Source organism: Uranotaenia lowii, chromosome 1, assembly GCF_029784155.1.
Source record: "Uranotaenia lowii strain MFRU-FL chromosome 1, ASM2978415v1, whole genome shotgun sequence".
Lineage (NCBI taxonomy): Eukaryota > Metazoa > Arthropoda > Insecta > Diptera > Culicidae > Uranotaenia > Uranotaenia lowii.
In genome coordinates this window covers 167,893,759-167,917,177 of record NC_073691.1, presented here as the reverse complement: position 1 = coordinate 167,917,177, position 23,419 = coordinate 167,893,759, and the positions used below count along the sequence as shown (strand labels likewise).

Genomic DNA, 23,419 nt, shown 5'->3' with positions numbered 1-23,419 from the left:
ACCAATAATTCTTGGGGAACGAAAAATTGAAAATATGTCATTAATATCTTCACAACCTGGCACTCAACTTCACGAGCATTCAATATCTAATGAATTTGGTCGAAAAAACCAAACAGTTATTGACACTGCTCAATATATATCAATAATTGATACATTAAGATTAGTTTTTCAAAATTCTGATGCCCAAACCATGGTTCTGAATGAAAATACTCGAGTGGATGGGTTCATGCGGGGGTATAAAGATGGTATACAGTTTAAAAACCATCCATTTCTTAAAAAATTTCCATATACCATAAGATTATCTTTACACTTTGACGATGTGGAATATCTTAATCCACTAGGATCACGCAAAGCAAAGCAAAAACTTACTAACGTATCATTTAAAATACAAAATTTTGATCCTATTATTAATTCTTCACTTGCTAGCGTTTACCTAACATTAATTTTTAACAGCAAATTTGTTAAAACATACGGATTTAAAAGAATTTTGAAACCTCTCATCGATGAGTTGAAGCTCCTCGAAACTGAAGGAGGAATATGTGTTGGAACGAATAATGGTAAATTTATTTTAAGGGCTGTTTTAATTGACATACTAGGAGATACTCTTGCCCTACATGAAGTCTTCGGACTCCTCAGCCCTTCTGCGAATTTGTTTTGCAGATCGTGTTACATTAAACGTGTCGATATAAAAGCAGGAAATTTCGGCGTTTTTCAAAAGCGTACTGTCGAAAGTTTTAGTGAAGACCTGAAAGCTTTAAGCGATGGAACAGTGATTTCCAAAAGTTGTGGTGTAATTAGAGATTGTGCTTTTAATGAACTTTCATATTTCCATATTGCTAAAAATTTGACGTTTGACCCGATGCACGATTTGCTGGAAGGTGTAGTAAAATTAGTTTTAAAAAACATTTTGGAATGCGCTGTCCAGGATCATTTATTAAATGTCGATACCATAAATTCAAGGATAAATGATTTTGAGTATGGCGAAATCGAAAAACGGGATAAGCCATCTTCGAACTTTTCGAAACAAAATTTAAAATCAACATCACCATTAAATCAATCTGCTGCCCAAACATGGATGTTGCTTCGAGTATTCCCATTTTTATTTTCATCGATCCTTCAGATGAATGAAAATCATTGCACTTTGATTGGTTCTTTATTAAAAATAACGTACTATTCATTTTCGGACAAAATTAATTCAGCTATGATTGAAGACTTTCAACTGGCAATAAATATTTTCCACCAAGCCTTTTCCTCTAACATAAAATTAAGTCGTATAAATAAAGTACATCATATATCTCATTACATTGAAAAAATTCTTGAAAAGGGTCCTTCTGCATATGACAGTTGTATGCAATACGAAGGAAAATTCAGGGAATCCAAGGGGATAGCTAAAACGTCTCATAATTTTAAAAACTTGCCATTCAGTTTAGCTAAACGTCTTAGCCTACGTCAAGCTAACGCAATTATTAATCGTGAATACGATTTGAACAAAAAAGTTATCATAAAAAGTTCGATATTAGAGCGAAGAAAAATTATTGAAAATCTCCACTTTGCATTATTGGATGACGTGCCAGATACTGTCAATGTTATTGATCGTTTTACATATAATAGCGTTACATTCGCTACAGGATTGGTTGCGAAATATAAAAAATGTTCTTTTGATTGCTATGGAATTATAATTTCTATAATTGAAAACGTTTCGGGATTTATATATATTTTCCAAGAGCTTGAAATGATTGAATTCGATTACACTAAACATTCTTTCAAAACAAAAATTTCCAAAAATGTAATAAGAACTTCTGAAGATAAAGTGTTTAAGCGTAAAACTTATAGTTTATGGAAAAGTCATGATAAGAGTGATCCATTTTATTATATTAGTCTTAAGTATTTTGATGGATAAATTGAAGATGATGGTGCATTATCTAAAAACTAAATTCTTTAGTGATCCCTAGAATTCCCCTTTCCTTTCCAAAAACTAGAGCAAATTAACAGTTGAGTCGCCGCGACGATTACGGCCCCCTTCCTACTAACACATTTAGGAGATAAATGCACTCGACTCGGTACAAAAACTATTAAAAAATTATAAAAATATTAACTTCCAGTACAATTAACTTCAACCTAATTTAAGTATGTATGTGTTTGCATGAGCGCGAGTATGAGTATGTTTGTATGCATGTACGTATGAATGTTGGAATGTGTGTGCCCTGTAATATGGTTCGCCTCCACGTGGTGCAGGGTGGAAACGTTAAAATGCGGCAAAATGAACCATTCTTTAAAGTTTACTTTTTGGAATACAAAGAATTTGTTAATATAATAATACAAGTTCGAGTTATCATAATAAGTTGAAAATAACGTAGTAAAACAGTTGATATTCTTGCAATTTAGCTTAGTGATATTCATTTAATAAATTAAGAAAAGAAATTGGTTTTTTGTTTTAATCATGAGAAATCTCCTTTACCTACAGCATTTTATCCAACAATTTTTCCTAGAAAACTTTTTATACAATTTTTAAATGCCCTACACACAAGTGTAAACATTTTTCTGAACTTTCCTAAAATATCTTTGTTTATCACCTACCTGTACCTATACTATAAGTATTCTTTTGTGCCACCTTCTGCTGTGAATCAGTCAATAAACGGGACTGTATGCTTTCGGAAAGCTCGACACCGTTGTGCAATATGGAATTACACTTTCAGTTTCCCCAGAACGTTGAATTAATCCGGCCTGAGTTTTAATGATTAACGTGCTTATGTTGTCTAGCTAGGGACCAGCACAATTATTGTCATAGTTCAGAACCGATGTTTGCTCGCAATCTTTCAGTCCTTTGTTCAGCAGCCACGAATAAATTCCGATTATCATCTTATACCAAAATAGTGCACTATGTCCATGGCGAGGTGCTGCATCACTCCGCTACAACAGTATCAATGAATTGATATTGGGATACATTGTTCCGGCTTGATCGAATCAGTCGACTTTTGTATAATTCGATAAGAAAAATCATCGTTCCGTGCCATCGAATCGACTCAATTTTGGATGATTAAACAGGCTTCTTTTCTTTTTTAGGTGCTGATGAAATGTGAAATAGATATCTGTGAAGAGAAACGTAAAATGAATTTCCTGTTACGTATTATATTTAAAAACACTTACTCAGCCGGGCCTCCAAATCCTTCTTTAAACAAAATAAAGGTGCTGGGGTTCTCGAACAATTTATTTATGAACAGCGAATACCAATTAACTATCAAAACAATATTTACACACTTGTTATGAAGTAATCAGAATATGAACTCAATATTTTTCCTTACACAAATTTAAGTTTGAGATGAATTCAATAAAATTATAGAGATTATAATAAATTCAATCAATATTCGTCTTTCAGAAAATGATGTTCAGGTGGAACAAATAAATATGGTTCTGGAGCAAAATTTGAAATTTCGACAGAAATATTATAGTATTTTGAACGGTGGTATACCGGACCATAACACGCAGTTGGAAATGGTGCGCATCGTTTGCAACGATTTCTTCAGAGACAAAATGAAAAACTCATAGTAAGTACATTTTTCATACAACTGACATATAGAATTAAAAAAAATTCGACAAATGTTAGGAGTTAAAAATGTAACAATATTTATCTAATGTATATTTTCTATTAATTTAGTTATCCGTCTACAATGGAGAAAGCTGATTTGGCTAAGGCCTTCCTTCGAGCATTTCCCCATCTAGAGGTCACGAGGGTCGAGTTGAATGCTCCTGCGGAATCGGCCTTTTTTTGGCACCGCAAAATTAGTGACAGAAGGTCTCTAAACCAAGGACATATCGAGCGAAGGATAACCACAATGCGAAAAGATGTCCCATTTGCGAACCGCAAATTTCATCGATATATTGAGTGCATCCCGGAAGTGTCTAGTTCGGCCCAATTGGCCGCAGAACTATGTGCCTCACTGGAAGCCTCGGCTCAAAATTGGGCCGAAATTTCACGCCACATGAGGGATGCGTTTCCGGTGCTCCACAAAATGGTTATTGAAAAAAAGAATTTTCGCCACGTAATTTCAAAATTCCCTCATTTAAAAAGTTTTAGTGGAGCAATGGTGTGTAGTTCTACCGTGTACCTTTTTTATAAATTAGAATTAAACTTAAAACCCTTATTTTAACGCTTTCAGATATTGCAAGCCTTCAACCACATGCACCCTGCATGCATTCCAAAAATGGGAATGCAGAGGTTCCTGGCGGATTCATTACTTCTGGACAAAACGGAATACCCGATGTTCAAGTGTGGTAAGCTTCGCAAATTTTTTGAAAGTAATTTCGTTAAAACGTTTAATATCTTCCAGTGTACATTAGGGCCTGTACCATGCTGTTGGGGACATTGAAATCAAGAGGATGCAAGAGGCCTGCTGAGGACTTGGATCTGCCCTCTCGTTTCATTGTAGCGGCCCCTCTCATCAGATGGGTCGAGGAAAACAATTTAGCAGGATACATGATGTGCCAAAAGGATCCCCATATTTTGTGTGTCGGGCAGCACGGGGATATGGGTCGGTTTTATATTTTCCTTGCCCCGCAGGAATACATTGAGTGCGGAGAAGACTCCTTAAAAGTGCTCGAGGTGTTTTTTAAGGTGTTTCCAGTCCTTGGCATACCAGTGCCAAGCCTACTCCGAAACCTGACCGTATTGGTACAAAACAGGGTATTCGGCAATTGTTTGCCGGAATCTTCAACGGTTCAGAAGATTACCAAACGGTTTTATGAGGCAGGGTTAGCAAGAGGTGATGGTAAGTGTTCATTTCAGATAATTTTTAATTTTATTTTATTTTTATTGAGTTTATTTTTTATATTTATGTATCTTCTTTACAGGTCTATAAAGGACTGGATCACGGAACTTCATCATGCTGTTTTAAAAGTTATTATTTATATATATTTGACCTAGTTTTTTAATTTCATTCAATGCGAACTTTGTTGTTAATTTTTTTTTGTAATTATTTTATTCTTAACGTACTCTGTTTTTGATTGAATAATTATGATTTTTTTTATTTCAAATCTTAACTTTTACTTTAAGAGTAATAAACGTAATAAAACCTTTATTATCCGAAAAGAAAATCCGTTCAATTTGAATTCAGGATTTTTGATGGGAAAATCAGTAGCCATTCCTAAATTTGGGCTGTATAAAACTCATTTAAACTCAGGTTTGGGGGATTTTATTGGTGGGAAAAAACAAAATCAGTTCCCAAATTTAAGAGGAGTGAATTCCATTTAAACTCATGTTTGGGGGATTTTTTTGGTGGGCAAAAACATAAGTCGTGCCCAAATCTGGGCGGAGTGAATGTTATATAAACTCAGATTTGGGGGTTTCGATTTTTATTGCGGTACCAGATTTTGGGGGATAAGTTCTCTTAAGGGATCTCAACTTTGTGCTATGCCACAAATAGCCAAACCTGTAGGGAGGGAGTTTCATTCGAGTTGGTGGGAAAAGTTCTCAAGTTTGGGTATTTTTGATTTTCAGTGTATGTATCGTGACTCAGAACAGGTCTGTTCAAATGCTCAATTCTTTGGTTTTTCAAATAGGTTTGTTCTATTTTATTTCATCTCATTATTCTCTACAGGGACGAGGTGTAAACATTGAATAAGGTTTGTTAGCTTTAGAGATAGCTAACTTTGATAGTTTTTAACGAGTGGTCTATTCGGTTGGTTTTCCACATAGGGTAACGGACTTATTTTGGACCGGGTACATATTTTGGACCACCTTGCAGCTTTTTTCCAATTTTTCTCTCTTAAATATTGTTCATGATATTCATTGTTTCATGATCATGATAATTTTGAACAAATATAGTTGAAGCTCCTTCTTATGATTCTAATTATATCTAACATTTCATTGGAATAAGCTGATAAGGGAGAGAAAATTGAAAATAAAGTATTGATTTTTCACAGTTGGGCCGAATCTAGGCCATTACAGGAGGACGTACCATTATTAGAGTCAACTTTCAAGAGGTTTTCTGCATAGCTGTGATGAATTTAACAACTACAAACATGTTCACAGCATTGATAAAACACTTAAAAACTAGTTTTCAAGCTCGATGAACCAAAAAACTTGTTTTAATAGCTATTGGACCCATGTCGAAAATAGGTCCTACTTAATTCCTGCGAGACTTATTTTGGACCACTCAACGCAACCTGGGTATTAAACTTTCTGTTAAATGTTCATGAACGTAATAACACGCAAATGAATAGAATTATGCACACTATTTCAATCGCTTATTAGAAATAAAATATAGGATTATGGCATTATTTCATTTAATCAACTCGCTAAAGTCCAAACTCGCCTTAAGACAGGGTTAAAATCGACATAAAACCAAGCCATAATTGTTTTAACTTACTCTTTGTTCACTGTGATTTGAACCACGTTATTCTTACAATCCAAATTAATGGCAACTGTTTGAGAAGCAGTTGTCAAAAGCTACAGCTTAATGGGCTTAAAACATGATAAAACTGGACATGAACCAATTTTTTATAAAATCATTATTTTTGATACTTTATGAAAAATTATTGACAGTTTGATCCAAAAATTATAATCAATCAGGGTTGATTTTCGGGGAAAAAACTTGGTTGGGTAGACGAGACGAAATATAAACCCCGTCTAAAGTAGGGGTTTGGAAAAAAAATTACAACAAATCGACAAATATGCAACGAGTTTAACAGTTGAAATATCTGAACAATTTTAACACAAAATTTATTCAACTATAGCTTTACATGTTTCAAAACTTGGAAAAAAATTGTTGGAAAGTGTAAGAATTACAAGCGAAAAAGTACTTACAATCTAGTTTTGTAGTTATGGAATTATAAAAAAAAATGTTGGAAAATTTACTCCAACGATAATTGTTTGTTGGAAGAAAGTTGTTTTACAGATAAAACTGATATTTTGTAGGGATTTTACAGCGAAAAAAATCTGGCTTTTAGATGGTTAAAAAGATAGCATAAATCTCGCACATTTTTATCTATTTTAATCTATGTTTTCTACAGAACTGAAGCCAAACCTAATCCACTAAGGTTTTGGACGTCAAAATGCATCAATTGATGTCGCGGAGTTGATGATGTCAGACTTTCTTAATTTATCATTGGGTCATTGAAGGAGATTTGCGTTCTGAAATTTGATCCTAAAGATTAGCTAACTGGCCAGTATTTAACACTGCAGAACAATTTCATCGAGATTGTAGTGTCCTGTCTGAATTTTCAAAACATTTGAAACACACTTTACAAACACTATATTACGGAGGAGTTTTTTGGTTTTTGACTCTATACTTATCGAACAAACGAAACTTTACTACAGAAATAAAAAAAAGACAAGATTAATTGAATTATTCGTATAATTGCGCATCAATCGCTGTCGTAAATAAATCAAAATTCAGAAAAAAAAAACTTTTAAGTTTAAGGGTGGTCCAAAATAGGTCCAAATGGTGGTCCAAAATAGAAACCTGGTGGTCCAAAATACCGAACACAGTAATAATCGAAAAAACGCGGATTTAGGCTTAAATCTTGTTACATTGCAACAAACGACGATATGTTTCGAAAGAAAAAGCCTTGATCTTCGTAATGGACGGATAAAGCAGGGGATTTTTTTTTATTATCTGACAATTTGCGCCGGGGGTCTTCAGATTTTCCCCAAAATTTAAAATTTGATTCATTTTTGCGACTTAAAAACACATGTATTTTTTCAGATTTCTAACATTTTTATGTTTTGAGTTAGCTTCGGTTAGATTTTTTTGTAAATAAAAAATAACCATTTTTCAAAGCTACATAACTCTGTTGTTTCTTAACGTAAATTATAAAATAGCACATCAAAATGCATTGAAATTTTATCAGCTTTCCAAATAGAATAGTTGAAAAAAAAATTAAATAATGACCTTCAACATGAAAAGTTGTAAATAAACTTTAAATGGCGTCTAAAAGTACCGTCTGCACCACCGAATATTTTGCAAAAAATACCATTGTATAGCTCGATTCATGATGCAACTTTCATCTGAAGACACCAAAGTGGGCCATCAACACCTTGAAGAGTTATGAAAGAAATAATGACAATAAATCTCTTTTTTTGCATCGAAAAAAAACAATGGTCGAACAACTGCAATCACATATGGAGATAGCAAGCACTTCTAACAACATGGAAACAAAAGAACTTACCAAAGCAGGTAAAAATCACTACTTTTTTGTGCTTTGTAGAGTGTTTGCAGCAAAACTGACTTTAAATTTTAACCAAAATTCTGAGTATCGTATTGTATATGTGATATAACTAATAATGCGAATGTTGCTTTTACAACCTGGTCATATACTATGTAACTTATTAATTTTTCGATCAAAGATCATTGTGAAGCATAATCAATGCCAATAGTAGTAGTTCAGTCTCTGTGTTTGGGATCACAAAAATGTGATTAAAAAATAAAATATAGACGTGCTTTGCATAGTTTTTATATCGGGAGCTAAGCACCAACACCAAAATCTTTTCCTATTGATCAAAAAAGTATGAGAAAGAGGCACAAATGTTGTAGAAATAATCAAAGAGCTCAGTATGCCCAGGCTGCAAAATGATAAAAATGTGATACTTTTACCGTATTCGTTTTTTTACATTCGCCCAGTTTTGAGGTTTACCATACTAGAACGAACATAATTCGTCGTCAGTGTTTTGCTACCTCGATCGAATCTTCAGTGTTCCATCGTCCATTTTAAATCAAATCTGGGAAATTACGGATGCAAAACTTAGCGCATAAACTTCTAAAAATGACAGTAAAATGTGCATAACTTGTTGTGACCTGGTGCAAAACTGGGTATAAACGAATACGTTATTAGATTTGTGGATATAACATGAAATCAATTAAGCTGCAACAATCTACCGCCCCTTCTTTCATAACAGTCCCATATAAAAAAAAATAAGCAAGCGAGACAATCAGCTTTTTCTGTTTTGGAATATATTTTAAATTTGTGACCACCACTTTTAGCATAAACGAAAATCGTTTCTAGGTTGTCATAATAAATCGTTAGACCTGAAATTTTCGAAATTGGGTTATTGGTAAGATCGAGAGCACCATTTTTATTCATTATGGGACTGTTAATCGACCATATTTGAAACCTTTTTCGAATCTACTAGCATAACAGTCCCATACAAAATATATTTTTCTCACCAAGCTACTTTCTAAGACTTAAATTTGATCATTTTTGAACTTCTAAATGCAATTGTCAGAAAAAGAAACATGCTTTTGCAAAAAAAATATCATGAATTCCACATTGTAAGTTGAATCTTTTTACGATTTTTGATTGTATCCGATAGTTTTTCGCTCAGGAAGTCATTCCTAAGAAAGTCAGACCTGCCTTCGAAAACTAGTGTGCATCATTCGACATCAAGTGAGTTAAAAAATGTTTAAATGATTCAAAGCAATAAACCAAAGACTATTTCGCCGAAAGAAACATTGAAAAGTAACCAAATCCGTGGTATTTCACATATGGGACTGATATTCAGGTATATTTCATATGGGACAGCCACGAATTGATATTTTGTTTCGAAATTTCTAGAACAAAACCTCTTTTTTTAGTGTTTTATGTTGAAGCCTTATGTTGACCTAAAATGACAAAAATTCATATGGGACTGTTATGCGAGTAGGGGCTGTCTGAAAAGGACGAAAAAATAGTGTTTTTACCAGCTTTGATAAGTTCTTTTGTTTCCATGTTGTTAGAAGTGCTTGCTATCTCCATATGTGTGTGCAGTTGTTCGACCATCGTTTGTTTTCGTTGCAAAAAAAGAGATTTATTGTCATTATTTCTTTCATAACTCTTCAAGGTGTTAATGGCCCACTTTGGTGTCTTCAGATGAAAGTTGCATCATAAATCGAGCTATACAATGGTATTTTTTGCAAAATATTCGGTGGTGCAGACGGTACTTTTAGACGCCATTTAAAGTTTATTTACAACTTTTCATGTTGAAGGTCATTATTTAATTTTTTTCAACTATTCTATTTGGAAAGCTGATAAAATTTCAATGCATTTTGATGTGCTATTTTATAATTTCCGTTAAGAAACAACAGAGTTATGTAGCTTTGAAAAATGGTTATTTTTTATTTACAAAAAAATCTAACCGAAGCTAACTTAAAAAATAAAAATGTTAGAAATCTGAAAAAATACATGTGTTTTTAAGTCGCAAAAATGAACCAAATTTTAAATTTTGGGGAAAATCTGAAGACCCCCGGCGCAAACCCGTCAGATAATAAAAAAAAAATCCTCAGCAGTCAAAATTTGTAACATGTACTTTTTTATTTAAAAAAATTGCATAGCCGTTTACCAAAGCGGTCCAAAATAGGTCCCTTACCCTACTATTTAGATCCCTTATCACATTATCTCTAACTTTTGACAACATTGGATATGTCAAACCATCTGGTCCTGGGGCTGATTTCTTCGCATTCCCTTTGCATTTTTTTTGATAAAAACATATGCCAAAAATCGCTGTCTATCAAGTCATAGTTGTTTGTGAAGTCTGTAGTTTCTGTTGCAAGCCTTTCTCTTGGGAAGTGTTTGTCTAGGAATTCGATTGCTAGAGTCTGTTCTACGTGAATCAATACGTTTGTCGTTTTTTTCATGTCAACTTTCAAAGTTTTTCCCAAACAACGGTATTGGGTGTTTGGGGATCGAAACTAGAAACAAAGTCTTTAAATTTTTGCTTTGCTGATTCTTTTTTCTATTTATTGAAAATGGCTTCCTTCTTTTTAAAAGATATCAGCTCATTTTTGCTGTCCGTCCTATTGAAGGCTGCTCTTGCATATCGTTTCTCCTCCCAAGCCTGCTCTATTTCTTCAGACCACCAATATTTCGGATTATGCTTAGACTTTTGTTTCGAAGATCTTAGAATTCTTTCGAGTTTCAGTTTGAAGATCTTTGGTTGATAGTATGATTTCATTATCGAGCTTTTTCAGACCTTCCATAACTAGTCTCCTATTTATGAAGTGATCGTCTGTTTTTTTTTTTGTATTCGATATCTACTTCAGTTTCAATTGCAAGGTGTCGGCTGTTTTTTCCATAATCAAGAATTGTCATTTGGGTCTCTAACATGAACAACCAAATTATTACCAAATATATTACCGAAGGTGTTTTATTTAGCTCTGTCGGAATATAGGTGGCGCCTCCATTATTCAGTAGGATGAAATTCGCGTCGTTTATCATATCGAAAAGTAGTTCTCCTTTTCTGTAGGAATGTAGTGGGTCCCACGACTCATAGTGAGCGTTCAGATCTCCACCGATAACGTTTTTCTTAATGTTGTCAACAGTTGAAAGATTTGCTCAATTGTTTGTTTAAATTCCCTTTCCTCAATACTAGGAGCTGCATAGATTGAGATTACTTGAAGGTCTAGAGGTAGGTTGTGCCTACCGATAGCTTGAAGTTTAAAGGGAGGATGGCACATTTATTTCTCTGGATTTAAGTTTTTTATTAATCATGATTCCGGCGCCACCATAACCGTCGTTTCTAGACTTGTAATAAGTATCACACCCTGGTATCTTGTATTTCAACCGCTCATATTCTAGCTTCGTCCATGTTTCAGAAACTAGAACAACCTCATAGTCTTCTTTTATTGATATTCCTGCTAGTTCATCTTTATGTTTCTCTACGCTCTGTATATTTAACTGTAGTATCTTCATTTGAATGTTATAAAGTGTACTTACTGTTTACATTCTCAGGGTTACCCTCTAATCCGAGTTCGTCGAATTAGATTTTGTTATTTTCTTGTGACTTTGTGCCAACCCAGATCTGGGTGCTAGCATGTCGCCTTTTTGACTGTTTTCTGCTTCGCTATTTTTTTCCGTATTCACACAGTTGTTTGTTGATCGCTTCACGTTGTTGAGCTTCCAAATGTTGAGCCCACCTTTCAAAGTCGGATGTTTTGAATCTGTTGAATAGGGCAACGCCGTTTTTTTCTGCTTCATTCTGCTCCATTCTTTTTTTTATCTGTATAGACCGCCACTTGTTCCGCAATGATGACTTCCTCCAATGGTCGCTTCGGCTTTTCTTTGGTTTGGGATTTCGCTCTCTTTGTGTAGTTTCCGGAGACTATTTTGGCGAAAGTCTGAGGGAGCTTGGGGAATTCCTCTAAGCTGTCTAACAACTCGTATTTATTTTGTGAAAGTATGGGGTTTTGTTCCTGCGCTTCAATATATGTGTGTTTTGGCCACGATTGACTTGATAATTTTTGTCAAGTTCATTCAGGGCAATCGATGTCGGAGGTTTTGTGGTCGGTGGTGTTGCGGCAGTGCAAGCATCTTTAGCTCTGTGTGCACTCCTCATTTTCTTCGTGGTATTGCGTGTAATTTGCACACCTGGGTTTGAATCGGCTGTTTTCCGTTTTATGATTGTACCTCAAGCACCTCATACAGAGTACGGGTTTGTTGTAAAACGGTCTCACTTTGTTGATGCAACAAAAGAATTAAACTTCTGTTGGTAGCTTATTAGCCCTGAAGGTTTTTTTTTTGTTTCGATTAAAGTCGTTTTACCATCTTTATGGCATTCGCGACTTTATCACCGTTACAGTTGGCGGATCGTTATTGAAAAACTTATCCGGTACAACTGTGTTCGATGTTTACTCTTGGGCTCGAACTCGCGGACATCTGCTCAGGAGACAACAGACTTGCCAACTGAGCTATATAACAAGCCCATTAGCCCTGAAGGTGATACTGACGCGATGAACTGGAATTTTTTTTGTTGAGCTTTCGTAGCGGTGGAGCCTTCTAATCTCCATAATAGGTACGTCGCATTGAATACTGTTCGCAATTTTTCTATGCTGAAATCTGTCGGTACGCCATTGATCACTCCAGTAACCGATATAAACCCTCTTGTTATGTAAATACGCCTTATAGCCACTAGATGTTAGATTTTTGTTTTTTTGCAACATGTTTGCAGTTTTGAAAATACGCAAAAACATTAGCACTTTGTTCCTTCCGAGCATTCTTATATTTTCGGTCTCGTCCTTCATTTTCGATAACCGCCTTCCTAGCGTCAGCTTATTTATCTGATCCGTTTCCTTGATAGGTTGCACTATCACTCTATAGGGTCCTGCATCCGTTGGCCCATATACGTACGTGATGAATGTTTTTTTAGAAGAAATACCACCTATTGCTCCATCGGTTGAGTTCCCTCCAGTTTTTCATTTCACGTTAAATCCGGTGTCGATACTTGATGTCCTGTCTCGTTATACTCCTTAACTAATTTTCCCAAAAAAGAATTCGGACAATCCTCAAAACAGCTTTTTTTAAATAACTTTTAACTTGTAACTCGCGATTTGATAAAAATAACGTGTCACCTCAACGACTTTTCCTACACGAATGCGAATAAATCTAGAGTTAGTTTAGATTAGGTCGTATAAACCAATATAAACAAAACTGAGTTATTTGCTGCAAACGGTTGATAATCAGGATTTTCTATCTTTAGTAAGAAATTGGTTTAATTTTATCATTTAATAACTTTTACACAATAGTTTGAATTTAGGACGTATGATGACTTTCTCATTTTTCAGTGCAATTTGGTTTTTGCGTTGCCGTATATTTGCCGGGATGCAAAAGGTCGCTAAAAACAATTCGTCAGGTTGGTTTTTACGACGTAGTGCTTCGTCGCGTGAAGTTCTTTGTCAAGTTATGAAAATTTGTGTAAATTTAAACGAAAACTGTGTCCAGTAGTGATATTAGCTGTCTCCAATGGCTCCAAATTTGTGTTTGGTGAGTACCATCAGCTTCACTTTTCACTGTGTGAATAGTGAGTATTATTTTTTCATTACAGAGACAAACGAATCAAAACAGATTTTCGATGCTTTTTAACACTGCTTTAACGGCCAGTAGCGCCAATGGAAGTGCTCGGAAATGTCCGGGTGGACTCCTAACGGCAAGTCCCACAATGCAATAATTATTTACAAATGCCATCTCTCAACGATTTCCACGTACTAATTGGGTAGGATAATCATTTCAAATCGTTCATCGAACAACTCCGAATGAATAACTGAGAATTTAGGCCAATCAAATCAGTTTTTGTAACCAGAATTGTGAATTGATTTGAAGGACGTTTGCGCCAGAAGAGCAATGCAATATGTCGTAAGTACATCTTCATTGATAAGAACTGAAATAATGCAAGTTTCAAGTACATCATCATGTTCTGCGTTCAGTTTGACGTGAAATTTCGATTTTGTAGAGATTTTGACCAGCAATAACAAAGTAAGAATAAAAAAGGTGTTTCGGAACATTAACATCGATTTACTCAACACATGCCAGGTATTTCATACGACTTAATCAAAACAAACTCTAGAAATGTTCAAAATCTTTACCCCTTGAACTTCTGATACTCCGGGCTACAACGCCTACGTCCAATTCTCTTGAAAACTCCTACTGCTACTCATGAAAACATTTCTTAGAACATATTTGAAAATCATCATAGGTGGTAAAAATATTGGTAGGCATCGAATAAATGAATTGCTTTCAAAGGCTAGCCAAACATGGGAATTCTACCTTCCTATACATTTTCTCGAAAATAAAATAATCGAGCGTGGGCCTAAGTTTTCGTGCGAAAAACATAAGTGGCTTCCTCTTGGGCTCCCACCATGGAGGCAATCCAAATTGTCCTTGCCGTTTGGTGTGGCACCTGAGAAAAAATAAAAACATATCCTCGAAAATCGGAACCTAACCTTACATAGTACGGATGGCATTTGGTCCTTTTTCGGGCAGGAATCGAATAAAGCCCCTTTATTCTGCGCCGCGCGTGAGGTGACGATAGTCGAGTCACCCGATTCCAGTAGTAGCATTATGTGAGAAACGTCTTTTAGAATGAACTTTTTGAGTTCTTATCCTTATCTAGCAGTCACTGTGAGTGACAAATCGTATGCTCTGTCATACGGCTTCGGGAATAAGTTGACAAGACTCACGTGACTCCGACTCGACTCGACTATCGTCACCTCACGCGCGGCGCAGAATAAGGGGGAAGGTTATGATATTTTTGTGCAAACACTATGGGTAGCTATGCGACAGCTTTCTGGAACATGGGACCGAATTTGCATCACTATTAGTGTGGTCATGTAATATTCCGTTAGATTTTATTTCCAATTTGTTTCCGTGAAGAGGAAAGGAAGACTTTTGAACCGGTTGAAACGCAGAAAATTTCTTTCAATTAAAAATTTAAAAAAAATAATAGCAAAACGAAATGTCAACCAGAAGTTGGTTTAAGTATTATTCGTTTGATTTACTTGCAGACGATTCCAAAAATGATTACCGAGTATTTTTTTCATTTTTGTAATTTTGGTTGTTTTTCATTTCTTAAATCTTTGTCGTTTTGGATTATTAAAACTTAATTCAATTTTGACATTTTTATCTTTTTTGTCATTTTTGTTATTTTCGATATTTTTGTCATTTTCAATATTTTTGTCATTTTTATCAGTTTTATCTTTTTTGTCATTTTTGTCATTTTTGTCATTTTTGTCATTTTTGTCAATTTTGTCATTTTTGTCATTTTTGTCATTTTTGTCATTTTTGTCATTTTTGTCACTTTTGTCATTTTTGTCATTTTTGTCATTTGTGTCATTTTTGTCATTTTTGTCATTTTTGTCATTTTTGTCATTTTTGTCACTTCTGTCACTTTTGTCATTTTTGTCATTTTTGTCGATTTTGTCATTTTTGTCATTTTTGCCATTTTTGTCATTTTTGTCATTTAAGTTAATTTTGTCAGTTTTGTCATTTTTGTCATTTTTGTCATTTTTGTCATTTTTGTCATTTTTGTCATTTTTGTCGATTTTGTCATTTTTGTCATTTTTGCCATTTTTGTCATTTTTGTCATTTTTGTCATTTAAGTTAATTTTGTCAGTTTTGTCATTTTTGTCACTTTTGTCATTTTTGTCATTTTTGTCATTTGTGTCATTTTTGTCATTTTTGTCATTTTTGTCATTTTTGTCATTTTTGTCATTTTTGTCACTTCTGTCACTTTTGTCATTTTTGTCATTTTTGTCATTTTTGTCATTTTTGTCATTTTTGTCGATTTTGTCATTTTTGTCATTTTTGCCATTTTTGTCATTTAAGTTAATTTTGTCAGTTTTGTCATTTTTGTCATTTTTGTCATTTTTGTCATTTTTGTCATTTTTGTCATTTTTGTCATTTTTGTCATTTTTGTCATTTTTGTCATTTTTGTCATTTTTGTCGATTTTGTCATTTTTGTCATTTTTGCCATTTTTGTCATTTTTGTCATTTAAGTTAATTTTGTCAGTTTTGTCATTTTTGTCATTTTTGTCATTTTTGTCATTTTTGTCATTTTTTTCTTTTTGGTCATTTTTGTCATTTTTGTCATTTTTGTCATTTTTGTCATTTTTGTCATTTTTGTCATTTTTGTCATTTTTGTCATTTTTGTCATTTTTGTCATTTTTGTCATTTTTGTCATTTTTGTCATTTTTGTCTTTTTTGTTATTTTGTCATTTTTGTTATTTTTGTCATTTTTGTCATTTTTGTCATTTTTGTCATTTTTGTCATTTTTGTCATTTTTGTCATTTTTGTCATTTTTGTCATTTTTGTCATTTTTGTCATTTTTGTCATTTTTGTCATTTTTGTCATTTTTGTCATTATTGTCATTTTTGTCATTTTTGTCATTTTTGTCATTTTTGTGATTTTTGTTTTTTTTTTTTTGTGATTTTTGTCATTTTTGTTCAGATGATAAAAGTTTTCCACAAAGTTTAATGGATTGTTATAATTCCAACCTCAAGTAATCGCAATAAATCCATAGCTAAATATTCAAAATTTTCCTTAAATTTGCAAGATAGTAGCTCACAATTTTCGTTAGATCTCATGATCGTTCCGAGTAAGTTGACACTTTCTCCTCAGCTCATTTTCGATTAGGCCTGCTCAACAATTCTTTGCAAATAAATCCATGATGAATGCCCAAACAGCTCACATTTCTCAAAGCTTATTTTCAATGAGCATAGATTTCTTTGAAAACAAATCTCTCATTTAGTGTGAATCACCCTCGGGTGCTCATCCGAATCGCCCGACTTACCCACAACGAAGAGCATAACGGCCGGTGGCATCACGAAGATTCCGACCAGCCAATCGGCCACGGCCAGGCTCATCACGAAGCAATTGGTCACGGTCCGGAGCCGCCTGGTGGTGGCCACCGACAAAATCACCAAGGTATTTCCGATTATGGTAATCACTATCAGGGTGCAAAACAACACCACCAGCAGCAGCTTCTCCCAGGATAGACAAATTTTGGCACAGCCCCACGCATCGTTGCCGGAACCGGAACCGGATTCGGAAGCTCCTCCCCCGCCTCCGTTTGCCCCGCCCACACCACCGTCCACCGTCGACAGTTCCAGCTGGGAGCCGTTGCTTCTCAGGATGAACCGTTCGCTGAAGTTGAGCAGGTCTCCCTGGACGATCTGCAGATTGACGTAGATTTCCCGGCACAGTTTTGACGCGATGGCCGCCGATGAAGCCGCCGGATAGTTGATGGTGATGGTCGTCTTGGTTGGGGTCGATTCCACCAAGGCCGTCGTCGTTGCGTTGGCGGTGTCGTACATCATATTTACGTTGAATTCGGTTGTCACCTTTGGCTGCTGCTATGTGTATGATTGAGGATTACTGTCTGAGCGGCATGGCAGATGATGGGTCCGTTCTGGAAGTAGAAGAAAAAATGAAACGACATTAGACATTTGAATTGGGCGATTTGAAGGCCTGGGTATAAATGAGATTGAAATTAACGATCTTATGGTTTTTTTTCTTTCTAAATTAACTTCATTAAAATATATTGGTCAGTTTGTTTGAAAAATTTGAATTATGGATTAAGCCTTATAAACTAATTATTTTTCCATGCAACACCGAGGCAAAAAAAATCACCCATTATTTTAACCCTCCACTGCATACAAGCCCATTATTTCTATTTATTTGGTGTTCCGTCTCATGACATAACCTGATGAACAACATTCCTCCTATTCACTCGGTCAATGGCAACCGTTCTCCAACTTCTCGGGCATCCCACATTCCCCAGATCACGCTTCCCTATGTCTAAACACCTCGCTCGTTGTGCCCCTGCTAGTATCGTTTCTACCGGATTAGCAGCGAACACCTGTTTTGCAGGATAGTCGTCCAGCCTTCACCCCCTTCTGGGTACTGGCTTCACCGTAGAGTCGCGTGAGCTCGTGGTTCATCCTTCGCCTCCACACTCCGTTCTGCTGCACGTCCCCAAAGATGGTTCTTAACACTCGTCGCTCGAATACTCCTGCGCAGGAAGAATGAGCAATATCCACGTCTCGTGCCCGTAGAGGACAACCGGTCTAATGAGCGTCGTGTAGGGGAAAAGTTCATATAACGCCCCATGTGGCTAATACGCGTCACCTTTGTTTTGAAGAATCTGAAACATTTTAAGCCTGCAAAATATTACCAATTTGTTTTAAATGCTGTGATTGGTCATGGCAAGTATGAATTTTTCCTTAAAATGTCCCTGTGTCGTGATAATTTCACAATTAATGTTTTTCATCATTTTGATCTAAATTTCAAAACACTTTCAATAAGGTGTCACCAAGTAGAGAAAAACGAATAAGATAATATTTTTTGACACATCGATAGAGGAGAAAGTAAACTATGATTTTATGCTAAAAAATCATACTGAACCCGCAAAGGTATGCTTTTATGGGTATGTTCTATCATGGCCCATGCGCTCATTATAACGCGCCAATCATAGTAGGCTGGAAATAGCATTAAATTTTCAAAAAGGCCAATTTCCATTGAAAATGAACAAAAACTCTAAAACCATATTTTGAGCGTTCATTCAGCCCAAAAAATCTACTTTTAATTTTTTTCCAAATTTTGATTAGTCCATTTTGATTTTCTTTTCAGTCAATGTGTCTGTAAGTATTGGTGTGTTTTTGGTCTTCGGCAGCTTTCGGGTGTGTTCGGCTGCTAGGCGCATATTGAATACACAGCGGCGCGTATTTGCAACCAGTGTTCCGAATATCAATCAAAACAAACACTCAGGATGCGTTTCCTGTTGGAAACATTCTGATTGTATAATGGGATAGCGCCTCTCGCAACTGCTTCGCCTGGCTGGTATGCAATCTCGATCAGCGCTCCTATCAGCTATGCAAACCAAGTCGCATCATTCAGAATTATCGGTTTAGCAAACATCGCATATCGGAGATGATTGAGATACAAACTGATCCATTCTGAATGTAGCTCACTCAGTATCTGCCTGAATTATATGAAATTCAAAATTATTTTTTGCAGGACGAGAAAAATCAAACAGTTGTGCGGGGCACCATAAATTCTCAGTAGTTTTAACGTGACGGACGACAGTTTAATAAAAGTACTTGTAAAAAATAAAAACACGGCGAAAGTGAACATCTTTCCCTCATAAACACAACTACAATTTGATTTTAATCCTACTGATGTTAAAAACCGTTATAACAACAAATAAATTTATTAATTTGCTGTATATCAAATCAAACAAAATACGCTAATGATCGGCTTCATGTATCACTCTCTCACTGCCTGATCCATTCACTCCTGATCGAAGACCAACAAGATTCGCCATATGCATTGCGCATTGGTGAGATTCCAATTTGATGATGGTGCTGCACTGTTTTGACAGCAAGCATCGTGCGAGGTGATCTGTATTTTAGCGATGAATTGAACGATCGATGATCGGGTAGGTCCAGTAGCAATCAATAACGAAACCCGACCGCTGTACGTTCAGGTGCGAAGGGCAATCAGAAACATTCATTGAAAATGAGTGATATTAGGAACACTGTTTGCAACACAGTTTTGTTCTGTGGCTTTGAATATGGTTTTTAAAAAATCAAGTTTTTGAAGCAACTATTGCAATTTGAGTGATGAAAAATCATAGGTATGTGTAGAAAAAACTTTTCTTCAACGATTACACCCATTTTTAACACACTTTGTACGTGGAATACATAGAAAATCAGCGATTTGCTTAGGTGGCGCATGATAGGGCATGTTCCCCTACAGGTTACACTGGTGGAAATGATATTCGCTGCTGCTGCTTTTCACCTGCCTGCTGCTGCTGCCGCTGGATAAATTTCATGACATTTTTTTGCATTCTGGTTCGTATTACGTTGAATTTCTGGATAACCATGTAGGATCGTTCCAAAATTACATTGGATGGAATGCTGCATTCAAGCCAACGTTCAGGTAGGTCACCTAACTCTGGTGTATTTGAATTTGGCCTTGGTTCTCATAGGACATAATGTTGATCTACCGTAAATGCTCGATGCCATGAAAACAAGAGAATATTTGGTAGAATTTGTGTTGCATATCATTCAACCAATTGAGCCATTTTTTTGTGGAGCTCTTAGTTTAAAAAACTAACTGTTAAACGAACAAATAAATGACATGCGGACATACGACTGACTTAGTAAACTGAATTGAATTGATGGATTCTGACGTTTGCTTTTGGAATACTACTGACAGCTTCAAGTAAGCATCTGACAAAGTTCGTATCCATCAATTGTTCTATTTTTCCCAAATTATCTGACATGCTGATATGAACCAACTGTTCTGCTGTGAATTTAAAACTTTTCACGAAATTAATCTGACTTGTTCTCAACGTATTCTGACGGGTTACTGACTGAATCACTGACTGAGTTTCTTAATTCGTGATCAAGAATGGGAAGTAAGCAAATCTTGCTGATCCCTCGCTCGAATGTCCCATCTTGAGTTCTCACTGTTACCACACGTATATTTCCATCTTTTCCTCGAAAAACGCTAGTAATTCTTCCAAAAGGCCACTTCAAGGGAGGACAATTTTCTTCTTTCAGAAGCATCATCATTCCAACATCTAAATTCTTCCTATTTCTTGTCCATTTGGTTCTATTTTGTAAGTCGGAAAGTATTGGGTTCGCTACTTCTTCCAGAACTGCTGCGTCACTTGTTGGGCCCTCTGCCACATTGTGAGACGATTTGTAAATTCTCGAGTGACGTCTCGATCTGGAAGCGCCGTAAGTGGACGTTGTACCAAAAAATGACCTGGCGTTAAGGCTCTGAAGTCTGATGGATCGCTTGATATTTGGGTTAATGGTGTTGAAGCACAGCCTCAATTTTTACCAGCGTTGTAACCCTTTCGTCTACAGTCAATGTGCGCAGACCTAAGGTTTTCCTGAAGTGACTTTTGAGACTTTACTTGTGCTTCTCAGAGACTTCCGAAGTTCGGTGTTCGAGGCGCAATGAATTTAAAATCGATGCCTTGATCTGACGCTTCTCTGACAACTGAATTCTAAAATTGCTCGAAGTGAAAAATACGCATTAGCTCCTTGAGTTCTCGGCTAGCTCCAACAAATGTCGTAGCGTTGTCGCACATGATAAGCTCTGGCTTTGATCGTCAACCAACAAGCCTCCTAAATGCGCCTAGAAATGCTTGCATGGTTAAATCCATCACAAGCTCTAGATGGTGGAAAGACATCACGTCTTTAGAGCGTATATGGCAAATTGCATCGGATGGTCGCCCGTTTTTCTGCTGAATTTGCAGTTTTTTTTAAATTTCGGTTTCCCTGGTACGAATGTCGGTCAGTGTTCTTATACCGTATTCGTTTTCACCACCCGAAAGTGTTGTGCCATCCACGCTGAAAACGAGCATGAATCGAGTTTTGCCCCCACCTTTGTTGGTGTGCGTGAAATCGGCAGTGTCAACAGAAAACATCAAGCTGTCAAATATCCATTACAGCTGGTATTTGTTTTCGTTTGACTTCGAAAATTGAAATGAAATTTACTTTAGTTGTTCATCACCTTCTAAATAATATGAAAATTTTAGCATGAATTTATATATTATGTTGAATTTTGAAGATTTCAGATTTATTTTGCTTGGTAGATTCGCCTCTGGCTCTGATGATAACTGCAATACCGGCTGATTCTGGGTGGTCTATGTTTGCTGCTGCTAGACTGCAGTTACCCCAGCTTGCAGGTTCCGGTATTTTGAACTTTTATTCCTCGCAAATCTCATCTTCGTTCGAGTACCTATTTCCGTTTTCAGATTACAAAAGAAAAATTCTTGGAAGTCAAATTGGCGAACTCAGATCGCGGAAGTCGGGGAGAAAACGGACCGAAACGAACGAAATTCAAGCTCCCAATGCGGGTGTAGTCTCGAACTACCGTTTTTGAAGGGAAACGGGTGGGAATCCGGGACTTGGTGCAACCGAGCATCGTCACCCTAAGGCACAGCTCGAAGCTAGCTTGTAGCAGAGTAGCTTCGATGCAGCTGAACGCTTCTTGCTATGGAGACCAACTTATAGGACTCTCCCGAACAATAAAACTTTTCGGTTTGGGCAATTCCACCAGATCTTTGGGTTGGCCTTTTTGCACTCGGATTTGCTGCTCTTTTTCGGCATCGCCTGGAACCGATTGCAGCAAGCCTTCTAGGCACATTTCATCTTGGGAGCATTGTTTGCTTTGAAACGTGCCATCCAGGTGAAATTCTCCGCCTCTGTTGGAAACGGCACTGGTATTGAATCCGGAACAACTTTCCGTTCTTCGGGATAATAAAGAGAAAAAAACAGCTCGAACGCAATTTTTGCGGTATGGAAATAAACCAACCAACTGATATTTGTTTACATCGGGAAGCACGTGCTGTCAAAATTAATGATAGTATTGGTGAGAGCGCAAGCAACACCGAATATTTTCAGAGTGTTCCACCGTCCACTTTATGGTGCACTACCAGTGGACTACTCATCGTGAAAACGAGCATGAAAAAAGCAAAAAGTGCACTACCGGTAGTGCCCGGGTGCACCACCACACGAAAACGAATTCTCTATTAGATAAGTCCCACGAAAACCACTTCGGCCTCGAGAACCGGTGCGTGACTCACTGTTGGTGGTCGTATTAGCACAACGTTTTGTACGAGCCACGAGGCAAAATAGATCCGACTGCAACAAGGAACTCCCAGCGAGTAGCAGCATTTTTGGTGGATTCATCAGCACGGCAGGAGGAGAGTTCGGGTCCGTACGCCCGCCCGAATTTGATCAGCGAATGACAAGGACGAGGAGTTCACTGCTCAAGAAAACCCAACTCCGGGCTCCATAAGAAAGAGCAACGAACCACGTAAGTCGCTTTTTAAGTATTTCTATATGGGGAGGTAAACAAAATGGGTTTCTTTCTAAATTTTGCAATCATAAATTAAGGTTGCACTGGAAATATGTTTGCGAATCTTTACATTGTTGATTTGTGGCATTAGACAACATGTGAGCCCGTAACAGCCTATTTACTTCCGAGATGCGTTGAGCAACTGACCAATTTCTCATCTTGTTACAGCGAAACACCGAATGATATGGTGCATCACAGAACACACAGCGTCTCCGAAATTGCGATGACACGTGAGCCATATGGTGATTCGCGGGCGATGGACTTCGCGGAAAGTGATCCAGTCTCTTAACTTTCCGTTGAA

General features: G+C 36.4%; 2 protein-coding genes across 4 annotated transcripts in view; one reads left to right on the top strand and one right to left on the bottom strand.

The window, feature by feature from the left end:
* LOC129746808 (probable G-protein coupled receptor No18) overlaps positions 1-23,419 on the bottom strand; it is a 119,723-nt gene that overhangs the window by 35,590 nt on the left and 60,714 nt on the right. For all 3 annotated transcript variants that reach the window (XM_055740807.1, XM_055740728.1, XM_055740881.1), the window contains exon 2: positions 17,030-17,647. In XM_055740807.1, coding sequence (XP_055596782.1) covers positions 17,030-17,555 — 526 coding nt within the window. In that variant the 5' untranslated portion in view covers positions 17,556-17,647. The remainder of the gene's footprint in view (positions 1-17,029; positions 17,648-23,419) is intronic.
* LOC129746974 (uncharacterized) lies at positions 2,662-4,944 on the top strand. The gene is made up of 6 exons (XM_055741006.1): positions 2,662-3,186; positions 3,377-3,545; positions 3,656-4,085; positions 4,158-4,272; positions 4,329-4,766; positions 4,849-4,944. The coding sequence occupies exons 2-6, from the start codon at positions 3,406-3,408 to the stop codon at positions 4,854-4,856; spliced, it is 1,131 nt and encodes a 376-aa protein (XP_055596981.1). The 5' UTR covers positions 2,662-3,186; positions 3,377-3,405; the 3' UTR covers positions 4,857-4,944.